General features: G+C 39.6%; 1 protein-coding gene across 7 annotated transcripts in view; it reads right to left on the reverse strand.

Annotated features, from left to right (window-relative positions):
• The window catches only part of RASGRF2 (Ras protein specific guanine nucleotide releasing factor 2), a 230559-nt gene extending 219035 nt beyond the window's left edge, over positions 1-11524 (reverse strand). For 6 of the 7 annotated variants that reach the window (XM_081052889.1, XM_081052888.1, XM_081052887.1 and 3 more), the window contains exon 1: positions 10866-11296. In XM_081052889.1, coding sequence (XP_080909015.1) covers positions 10866-11153 — 288 coding nt within the window. In that variant the 5' untranslated portion in view covers positions 11154-11296. Of the gene's footprint in view, positions 1-10865 lie in introns of all 7 variants that reach the window. The other variant, XM_081052886.1, reaches the window with a different exon arrangement.
• Positions 11525-11816: the final 292 nt, after the last annotated feature.

Below are 11816 nucleotides of genomic sequence, written 5' to 3' on the forward strand. Positions count from 1 at the left end.
GACAATTTCTCACAAAGCCTGAAATCTATCTTTCACCAGTTCAATCCCAGAATGGATTAATATAATATAACCCCCACAATAATGCCTGCAAGAAAGCAAAAGTAAATTCTCTCTGAAGGAAAAACATTGTGCGGAGCCTCAAATTGTCTTTGATTTTTCATACACAATGTCCAGCATTCAAACAAAATTACAAGACATACAGGCAACTATTAACTTACTGTTGAGTCCTTGTCAAAACTAACCCAAAGAGACCTTGTAACTTTCCAGCCAGAAATTCCATTTTAGAATGAATCAACTCAGGCTAAAGAACTAACAAGGTAGGAAGAGCCAAACCTTGTTTGTTAAATGGAAAAAATAAAATTCAAGAATGTAGCTGATCTGGCCCCAGCAGCATTTCAGGTTTACACTAAAAAACAAAAAACAAAAATTATAGGAAGCATCCCTCTGGAGGAATCTTCATCTGCTCAGCTACCTCAAGCAAAGCCACAAACTCAATGAGGCCCTCGATTCACAGAGATTTCCTGAATGTCTGGGCCTGTTCACTGATGGTTTGGCTTAGCTGAAACCCAGTGGTATACACTGGAGTGCTGTGGCTATTCAGCCTCATTATCAGCTATGCAGAAGCAAAAGCAGATGTTGTTGCGCTGGTCAGGGGGCAGAACTGAGACTTTTGGGCTGTTGCCAATAGCACAGCTGTTTGGTCTGCCACTTGGAAAACTATGGATTGGCAGACTAAAGAGCCTTTCTTTGGAAACATGAACCTGGGAACAAGCCATGGCTGCTGATTGAAGTCTGGAACACTCTTGTGGATGCCCAGGGGAAGAGGTGGTTCTCTACTGAGACTGACTGGAACAAAGCTGTTGATTTCTAACGCAAAGACTACCACAGCAAGGAAGACTTGTGGCTCCAGCCAAAAACTGACCTATTTGTCTCATAATGGGTGAGACCATGTCACACAGTGTGTTACCTCTCCTGCTCCTGGCAGATTGGCTATGTCAGAACTTTGAACCTCTCTCAGGATTATCAGTGCTGCCTCACCATTATCAATACTTTTTCAGGTTATTGGTTAGCTGTTTCCAGCCACACCATCTTAGTCTTTGAAACAAATCTGTGTACTCAGCATAGACTGATCTCCCAACTCTCTCTCCGTTACTCCCTCCTGGTACATACATGTCAGTAAGGCAGTTTGATCACTGAAAGAGATTATTATGAGAAAGGGGTTATCATTACTTCACCACTTCCTAGGTAATGATCAGGACAAAATGGGGAAGGGTTATATATAGGGCATTCTATAGACATATGTTGAAACTGAGGGTTCTCTCTTGACCATTGCAGGCATGGTGCATTTTTCTTTCCCTAACAGTACCCCCAAGCCAGCCTTGTTGGCATGCCCTCCAGGAGCCAACATAGCTGAAGGGGGTTGTCAGGAATTCAAACTTAATCCTGGTTAAGTTTTATGAAAGTGCCCTTGCCCCTCCTGCACCTGACCCTTCCAGATAAAAGGTGCAGGTGTGAGACGGGAATGATTGCATAAAAATACTGAATGTCAATTATAATTTTATATATATATATATATATATATATATATATATATATATATATGTATATATATATATGTACTCCACATCCTGTGACTACAAATATATATATATATATATATATATATATATATATATATATATATATATGTGGAGTACAGCATAGGGAATAGAGTCAATGGAATTGTAACAGTTATATACAATGTCAGAGGGGTAGTAGATTGGGGAAGGGAGGTTATCACTTTGTGAGAGGTGTAAATGTCTAACTGTTACATTATTTTGTACACCTGAAACTAATTTTTTTTATATATAAAAAGGGAAGCTAGAGCTACTGGAAGGAGACACCCAGATTTTGTGGATAATCTTGCTGTGAAAATTCTTGTACAAGTCTTTTGGTGTATACATTTGTGTATGCGTTGGTGTATGCATTTTTAGAGGAAGAGCAACAACCCAGAAGCATCTGGGAAGGGAACACCTCAGACCCCAGGAAGCATCCACACAAAGCACCTCTCGATGTTGTGCCCATCCCCATCCATTTCATGGGCAGACAGATGCCAGAAAGAAAAAGATCGACAGCTTACACTGCATTAAAGTTTTAAACTTCTCTTGATCAAAAGACACCTTTAAGGAAGTAAAAAGACAAGCCAGAGAAGGAGAAAATATTTGCAGTACATATAACTGACAAAGGACTCATGTCTGCATATGTATTAGGATGAAGAATATGAAATTCTGATATGCAATCATTTTTGATGTACAAAAATGGCAATTCACATAGTTCAAGTTTAATATTAAAAAACTCTTAAAGATCAATAAGGCAAGACAATTCAACAAAAAAATGGGCAAAAGGTTGAACAAGCACTTTGAAACAGAGAACAATCAAATGGCCAATAAATACTTGAAAAGGTGCTCAACCTCATTATCAGAGAAATAAAAATAAAAAACAAAAGGAGATACTACTACACATCCATTAGACTGATTAAAAATATTGATAATACCAAGTGTTGGCAAGGACATAGAGCAACTGGAGTTCTTATATGCTGCTGGTGGGAACACACTGATATGACAATTTTGGAAAACTGTTTAGCAGTAATTATTTCAGCTGAATACATATATGTCTTAGGAACCAACAATTTTATTCCTGGGTATATACCCAACAGGAAGGCATACATGTATGTTCACAAAAGACTTGTACAAGAATTTTCACAGCCATATTTTTTGTAATAGCCTCAATTTGGAAACAATCCAAATGTCCAACAATAGTAGATAAAGAATGGATAAGGAAATCGTTTTGTATACTCATCTAGGGAATACTACAAAGAAATGAAATGGAATGAACTGCAACACCCAACAACAAGGATGAATCTTAACAACATGATGCTGAGGGAAAGAAGCCTGACACAAAAAAGAACTGACAGCATGAGTCTACACTGAAGTTCCAAAACATGCCAAAGCCATCCCTAGTGTCTGAAGTAAGGACAATGGCTCCCCATGGTTAAGAGTAGTGAAGACGAACAGCCATGAGGTTAGTTTCTAGAGGGCTGATCACATCAACTGCTTGATCTGGGTGCTGCTCATAAAAATGTATTTACTTTTTGAAAATTCATCAAGCAGCACACTTAGGATTTGTGCACTTTTCTGTATGTATGCTATACTTGAAAAATAGGTTTAATTTAAGTTATTGTTAAAACAACAATGTTCAAATAATGTTTGAATATTTAAAAAGTAAGGAAAAAATATGACCATGAACCCGAAGCAATACAGGTCAATCAGGACCAGAAACAATTGTATTACTGGAAAGATCTTATTGATAAAGTGAAGGTGTAAAACTGCTACTGAAGGACGAGAATGTGGCTTATACTATTAGTTTAGGGAAATAATATTAACTAGCTTGATGAACACACTGGACATGTCAATAATAATATCTATCACACCCACCAAACTTTTTATGAAACTCCCTTACCGTGGCCCCTGCTGTTTGACAGCCAATCCATGGACTGGTCAGAGACCAGTGGTTTTGTCTAGCCCCAAAATGTGAATGGAGCCAAAGAGATTCTTTCACTAGAAAATGCATCGGTATATACGGAGTGAATAAGAGACACTGCAGTGCCGATGAAACAAACAAAGGCAGAGAGAAAGGGCCCACAACATCCTGAGGCAGTACCATGAGAGGCATGGCAACCTGAAATTAGGGAAAGCAGAAGCTATGAGAAAACAGAAGCAGTGAGGAACCGAAAAGGAATAAACATGCTGAAAAACAGGTCAGCCAGTACCAACATTCAAAGAATAGCTTGGTCACAATAAAGGAGACTTGCCATTATATTGCCTTACAGTATTCCCACTGTCCCCCCACCACATACAGAGGTGACCATTATTTAAGACAACTTAGTTTCACATCTCTCCCTTACAATCAAAAGGGCCTAAAGTAAATATTCATATGACAGAAACCAACTAACCCTAGAAAAGTTTAGCAACAGTAGAAAAAAGCAAACTTCACAGTTGATTAATGAATCCATAGTAACTGTCTTAAAAAACATTGACTAGCTGTTGGGTCTCAGAATTGATTTTGAAAGATGGACGAAACATTGGTGTATGGATGACGTCTTGTCTGTTGCAAAACTGTAAAATCCTGAGTGAGAAGAACCATTAATGGTGTCAGAGGGAAAACCACTCATTCTTGACTCTCTACAGCTAGAAGAGTTCGGTAAATGGACTTCAATAAAGAAAAGAAGATCCCTTAGTAAGAGAATCACTGATAATATAACTTATCCTAGAGTGAGGACAAATCATGAAAATACCTTTATACCATGGTCATAATTAAACAACTGATTTCAAATTTTCTTAAGATTTGATATGCCAGAACTTATTGAAAACTGAATTCCACCACCTTTATGTTTTCATAACTACTGTCTTAACTTTTTCCGTTTATAGTCTTTCCAAGATCAATCTTTTCCGAGCTACATCTAGCACAATCTTCCCTGCCAAAAAAGGACTATGCCAAAAAGGAAAAACATCCTTATTTATGAGTGAAATAATATGATATCTTGGACTTGCTTTTAAGTAGTCTTTAAAAAAAAAAAGTGTGGAGGGAAACAGAGATAACAAGAAAGCAGAAAGTTGATTCTTGAAGTTGAGTGAAGGGTTATTGGCATTCCATGAACTATTTATTCTCTATTGTGAGTGTTAAATTAAAATTATTTTTTAAAGAGGAAGCAAGGAAAATACTTTCTGAGTAACCTTAGTAATGAAAACAAAAAGAAGAAAGTCAAAGAAGAATTATATTAGAAAGGGGTAATAAAAACACCAGCAGACAAATGTACTGAATATTCACCTGCCAGGCCCTCTGTTAAGAGCTTGGTGGGAACTACTGACTATGAGCCTCAAAACAACCCTATGAGGTAGGTACTATCATAAGCCCCATCACACAGGAAGGGAGGGGTCCAGGCTTAGAAAGAGAACTGCTCAAGATCATGTATCTGGGAAGCAGCTGAGTCAAGACTGAAACGCCCGCAGTTTAACTCCTGAACTGAACCCCACACAATACTACCATCTGACCTGGAACTGACATTCTTCAAGTTAAAAAAGGAAGTTTGTATTGGATATGTGCAGCGTGCTATTCCTATGCAGGACTGACATTGTCTCGTCATGACTTCTATAGTGAGTTATGGGGTTACATACTGAACCTTAGGCCAGGTTACCAGCGCTCCTCTCCCACATTGCTAACCCCAGGAAACCTCCTATTTCCCAACTGTCCCTCTCTGACAGCACTAACCCCACTGTTAAAATGAGTCACATAAATGGCATGGCTCATAAATACAGTTGAGGAAATGAATCAGGCATTGTCTAAATTAAATCAGACAATGACAAAATAAAACATTTCGGAAACCTGAAAAGAATGCAAAGTACCAGTAACCAGATTCCCTCAGATCCCTGCTGTTTCCGTCACATAGGTCTCAGCAATGTCACACTGGTAAGTATGAAAAGAGATCATAAAAGAAATTGTGGCCTACATTTTAAAAAGCAAAGCACAAAAGGGTCAATAAATTTTATTCTTAAGCATAACTTTTTTTTTAACTGTCCTTTTATTTGTAACTTCTTAGACCTCAAGAGAATTCTAACCTTCATTAACTTGCTCTACTCTGCTGCTGTAAGCTACGCTTATATCAGCCTCCCCAACTTCCTCATTTTGTCCTTTACAGTTTGAAAAGAAAAGAAATATTACTTAAATAAACACAATTCAACTTAAACTTGTTTTGTTTTGCTTTGTTTCTGCCTTCTCCCTAAAAGTATATTTGGGGAATTTTGCATTCACTGTGAGGAGGTTTAGGAAAAATAATTTGAATCCTTATTTTTCATTGAATCATGTTTTCAAACACTAGCAAAAAGGAAAACTGTGAGAACATGTGCCTTCCTCATCTCCATTCCACCTACTACTAATATCAATGTTTTCTCAAATAAAAAAAGAAAAACCTATTACTATTTGTTTTCCCTAAATATACATACAATTATATTTGAATTCCTTGGGCAAAAATGCTAAAATATACCCCTTAGTGGAGCCAAAATAATGTATTTATAACTTCTCAATTAGCCAATATTTGAAAATTACACCAATTGAAATGTAATGAATAATTTTGTAATAAATTGTTAATTTTTAGAGTAATGGCCAAATGTTATACAATAACCAAACATTGATGTCTAACAAATATCATTTCAGTTTCATTTAAATATTAACTAAGATTTTATTATTTACAGTCTTACATTGAGGGAAACTAATTTCAGAGAGGAATTTATACTGTGATTCATTTAACAGAATCATTACACATCCTAAATCTTGAAAACTAACCCTACCCAAATTGTAGGCAGATTATATTTACAACTGTCATGTCTTGAAATATTAATGATAAAAATAAAAATCTGTAAACTCCAACATAAATAACTGTATAACACGTTTAATATTTAATGATAGAAAATAACTAACTCAATAAACACACACACAGATACACACATATCTCTTTCTTATAGGACAAATGAACAGGCATAAAAAAACAAAGCTATTTTAAAATTAGGATTTAAGACCTGAGGAAATCCATATTGTTTATTAATCTGCCTTATTTCATTACAAAATAATTTTAAAGACTAAATTTTTGTATTCAACAAAATTAAAATTATATTGACTGTAGAATGAATATTTATTGAAAAATATGTATAAAATCACCTTAAAATATAATCTGCATTACACAAACTGCAATATCAAAAACTTGTTCTAACAAACCATTAACATTTGCCTAATTCAATAAAATGATTAAAATCCTCTTTAACTTGGCTACAAGTTAGGAAGGCTAAAATGCCTAGCTAGTAATGAGGTGACAGGGAAAATCGCATAACCTTTAATCCCTTTAAAATTAAATCAACATGTTTTATTCAGTACAAATATGACAAGTATCTAATACTTGAAACCTGCAGAACTAAGGAGATATTTTCTCCAAAAAACAGTTGAAATCGGACTGAATAGAGCACTTAACATTACCAGAAAAATAAGAATAAAGATGGCTTTATCCCTAGATGTCTTTCCATCCGCTTAAACAGACCAAACTGACTGAGATGTGTACTGTCACCCTAAGGGCAAATATTTTTAAAGACCCCTACTGAAGTAAGTGAATACCATGGAAAAATGTTTGTTTAAGCATAAATCCCATTTTTCTCTGAGAATGTAATGCTCTGCAATTGTATTTCTCAACAATCACAACTGCCCTGTAAGTAGTTTGTAAAGGGAAAATAAGAATAAACAAAACAGTGATTTATATACTACAATCCCAAATCCCATTCCACCCAGATTTGAAATTTCTTGAAGCTTAGTGGATTTAAATAGTCTCCTAGGTAAGGCACTCTTCAAGATTATTCTGTCTTCGTACTTGGAGTAGGATTTTGATCCTCTCCCAAGAACTCTTTGAGCCTCAGTGCTGGCATAGGTAAAAACAAGAGAAAAAAAAAATACTACCAATCTCCAAGAGCTGAAATGAGGTTCCAATTAGATGAGATAATGGAGGACAACACCAACCCTGGCACATAGAAGGTGCTTACTAAATGCAAATGCCCTTCTTTCTTAAACACCTTCACCTGGAATGAAAGGTAAGTTTTTCATTTTCCATAAATGGAGCGTTCTTAGAAAGAAGTACCAACAACACACTTTTTTGGGAAAAGGAACATCACTTAAATTTTTTAACTGAACTCATTTGGATTATATCACCATAAGTATCGCTAAGAAGCAGTCACTACAGAAGGTTGATAAGAGAACCTTGCAATCTCCCAAGAACCTACCAAAGTGTAATTCTGGAACATCATTTTTAAAACGAAGCAATGCAAATATTCCTTCAACCCAGGCACATTTGGAAAGTGTAAAACAACTTCCTTTTTTCTTCTTAACAGTTTAAGACAAAGTGGTTAAAAAAAACTTAATTCTTTTCTTTTGTCAATCAACTTATTTTGAATTATTATTTAGATGAAGCAAATCAATGGGTGTTTTCTTATAACTTACTTAAAAAACAATTAATTACAATTTTAAAATGATTTGCAGGAGTAGAATTTAAACGGGCAAGAATGACTAAAAGCATTTTATAGCAAGAATTGTATCAACTATGGTAACTGTCAGCAACCTGACAATATATGCTCCCCAATGTGAATAGGAATATCTGTCTCAGACAAGCGTGACGATAGGTTTGCACATCTGTTGACCTCAATGATTTATCAGAATGTCCACTTCAATCACCTGCTTGTCCTTCGATTCCCAGATGCAGTATTTATCACAGAGACTGGTAATCTTTAAATCTTGTGAAATTATCTTTCACATCCTCTACATAGCAGAAAGCTCACACTGTCTGTTATAACTTAGAAATAGGAGACGTCATTATTGGAAGGCAACTTGGAAATCACCTTACCCAAACTCTGAGTTTTCACATCTTAAAAAACGGATTTCATTAACAGAAAAAAAAAAACAAAGGACATGTTCAGAGATTTGCCTAAGGAAGTTCTGGTAAAGGAAATCCACTCTGTCTCCTTAAGTCCTGTTTCAAGTCCTGACTTTCAACTATGTTAATGGGGTTGATGGAATACTTATGTGGAAAGCTCCCGAAGCATAGATGGAGAAGCAGAACTTGAGGTTATCCTTGCTCAGTGCCTCACATCCATCCTCTATCTTGCCAGTCTCACAGTTGCAGCAATCTAGGTGCTTAAGATGATGTGAGCCCATTAGCAACACATTAACTGAAAGGGAACCAACTGCATCAGCTGAGGACTTGTTTCTTACCTTCACAGTTTTGCCTTAATTCTTCAAACACTCCCAGAGAGGCAGTGCTGGAGAAAAGCGTCAATCTGCTAAACTAACCCAAGTCACAGAAGCATATCTAACAGAAGACAAAAATTTGTCAGATTTCCCAGGCCAACTCCTAATCCATTTGCAAAGCTGTTCTCTACATCTCAGTTTTTCTACAAAGACCAAAGATTCTGATTTCTAACCTCTTAGAGATGAATAAAATGATTGAGAACTGTTCATCACTTGTACGATAGACAGAAAATTTTTTTCATAGGATGACCTGTCTAGGATATCCAGTAAAAAGTGGTATGAAAGTCAAGCTATCCGGAGGTTACAATTCTTTATTAAAGTGTGGTGTAAAGAAAACTGTCCTGCAGATGAGAGTCCAGATATTTTCCAAGTAGAAAAATATTGGTTTTCGTATAATATTAACTTGACAGGCAGCCATATAAGTTGCAACAGGTAAGAACTCAAAAAAAAAAAAAAATAGTGGTTGTCTCCTGATATTAGTAGTATAAATACAAAGAGAAAAGATAATTTGGAATTAAGTCAATGATATATATTCAGAGTAATTTCATGTTAGACATAACACTTAAAAGCCCTTTAGTTTTGGCTTCCGTCGGGCCTTGGAATACACATCTTTAAAAAAAAAAAAAAAATCTCACCGCTAGGAAAAAAATCTGTTTCCTCAAAACCCTTCTGCTCGCAATAAAAATTCTAAAATTCATGACTTGAAATTTAAGCTCGTATTTCCAGTATCTACTATATCTACAAAATTGGAAATCAGTTTTTCAAATGACCCTCAACATGCCCTTAAAACCAAAGGGCGTATTTTTTAAATTTCAGATTTATAAGCTTCTAACAAGTTTAATTAGTTAAATCTATTAATGATTTACAGTGAAACCAAAGTGAAAGAAAAAAATCAAACTTCGGGTCGATCTAGTTTTAACTCCTCTTAATTCTACACGTTGTTTCATGAGCCCCCAGGGGATAGGTAGGAATCTAATTCATCATTCCATCTCTAGCGCCTCCCACAGCCACCTTCCTTGGTTTGCAGTAAAAGCTGTTTGGTCAGACTAGCACACGGAAAATTCAGCTGCGAAATATTTTTATGCAACAGCAGAGACAATGAGCCTTTTTTTTTTTTAAGTTGGAGGTCTAGAAGCGAAGCGAGAACATTTGGGAGCATACAATTAGTCTGCTTTAACTTTAGTAACCAAATGGTGATTGAAAAAAATACAAATTTCGCATTTGCAGGAATTGGGCGCCAGAGTTACTAAATCTAGAGATTTTTTTCCTCCCGGAGTACGTACATAGTAGCAAAACTAATAAAATTATGACCAAAAATAAAAAAGGTCACATTCGTTTTCAAAAGCACTCATTTAAAAGTACACAGAAATGGTCTTTTTAAATGCCCACATGTTTAAACATAGCAGGAATGTGGCTACCAAATATGAATCCTGAGGGAACTGGGTACACATTTACCTTCGAATGAGACGCAGTAGGTCAAATGTTAGCAAGGTAAACCAACGTAAACGACAACACAGATTGAAAGTGGCCAACAGACAGTGCCTGTCTGTCTCAGGAGTGCCACTTGTCTTCTGCACAAACATCTGCGTGCAAAGAACCTACACGCACCAGCCGGATAAGCGAGAGACCAAACTTTCCGAAATAAGTTAGTTCCGTCTTGCCTATCTAAATCCAACAGGTGTCAACACCCGTCACCATACTAAATCTTTCCGAACAAGGTCTAGAGAAGCAATGGATGCTTGTCAACGAAGCGGGAAAGACCCGACCGCTGTCAGGGTCGCAAAAGGAATAAAGCCGAGTGCCTATTCCCAGTGATTACACGAAAGTGGGGAGAAGGGAGATGGAGCTGGGGAGGCGCGTGGAGACATCCCGTCACTGACGCCCGGAGGGATCTCGAGGATGGACTCCGTGCGGTCGAGCCCTAGGTCTCCAAGGTTAGAAGAGTTCGGGACCTAAGGCAGGGACACTGGGAGAGGTGGGGCGCGCGGTACCTGCTTGTCCAGCGCGTCTCGGGCGCCCCCGGGCCCGGCACCGGCCCTGGGCGGCGCGGGCGCCCGCTCGCAGCTGCAGCCCTCCAGGAGGTACATGCCCGCCGGGCGGCCGCTCTGCTCGCCCTCGAAGTAGAAGAGCACATTCTGGTAGAGGGCGAACCACTTCTCGTGCCAGCGGCTCGCCTCGGCTGCCTTCTTGCTCAGGAAGCCGCGCTTCGTGCCCTCCTTGCGGGCCAGGAAGGCCAGGTACAGGGCGTGCCCCTCGTTGTAGCGCACGCTTTTCTGCATGGTGAGGGCGCGGGAGGCTCACTCCTGCCTGGCGGCCATCTCCCGGCCGGCTCCCCCCCAGGGCGCGCCCGCCCGCTCGGGTCCCGGCTGGCGAATGGCGCCCCCTTTCCTGACGCCGAGCACAGGGCACCCCCTCCGGCCTGCCGGACAAGGCGCCGCGCGGGTCCGAGGGGCGCCCTGCTGTGGCCCACGCGCGTTCTCCTGCACGACCGCCGCGCTGCTGGCCACGCGACGCCCCCGATGCCCGCGCGGACAGTGGCCCCGCGAGGGCACCAGGGCTGCCGGCTGCTTCGCCCAAAGTTGCGGATGCCAGAGCCCCCGAAGCGGGCCGGGGCGGCGCGACGCGCGGCCGCCGGAGAAGGTCTGTCCTCGGGCAACTCGCTCCAGGAGACAGAAGGTAAAACGTCACGTGGCAGATCAGCTGTAATCGGCTTGGAGCCTGATTGAAAGGGCAAAGTCGGCGCCGCGGCGCAGCCCGCTCACTCCGGCGCGCGTCCCTCCCTCGCCCGCCCGGCCCCAGGCGCCGCTTCTGCGACCGTGCGGATGGGGCCGATTGTGGCGGGGTGGGGGCGCGCGGCGACAGCACACAGCCGCTCCCACGCGCGCTCGCGCGCACACACAGCTGTATGTACTCACGTACACACAGACAAATGCACGCTCACA

Source organism: Rhinolophus hipposideros, assembly GCF_964194185.1.
Source record: "Rhinolophus hipposideros genome assembly, chromosome: 7".
Taxonomy (NCBI): Eukaryota; Metazoa; Chordata; class Mammalia; order Chiroptera; family Rhinolophidae; genus Rhinolophus; species Rhinolophus hipposideros.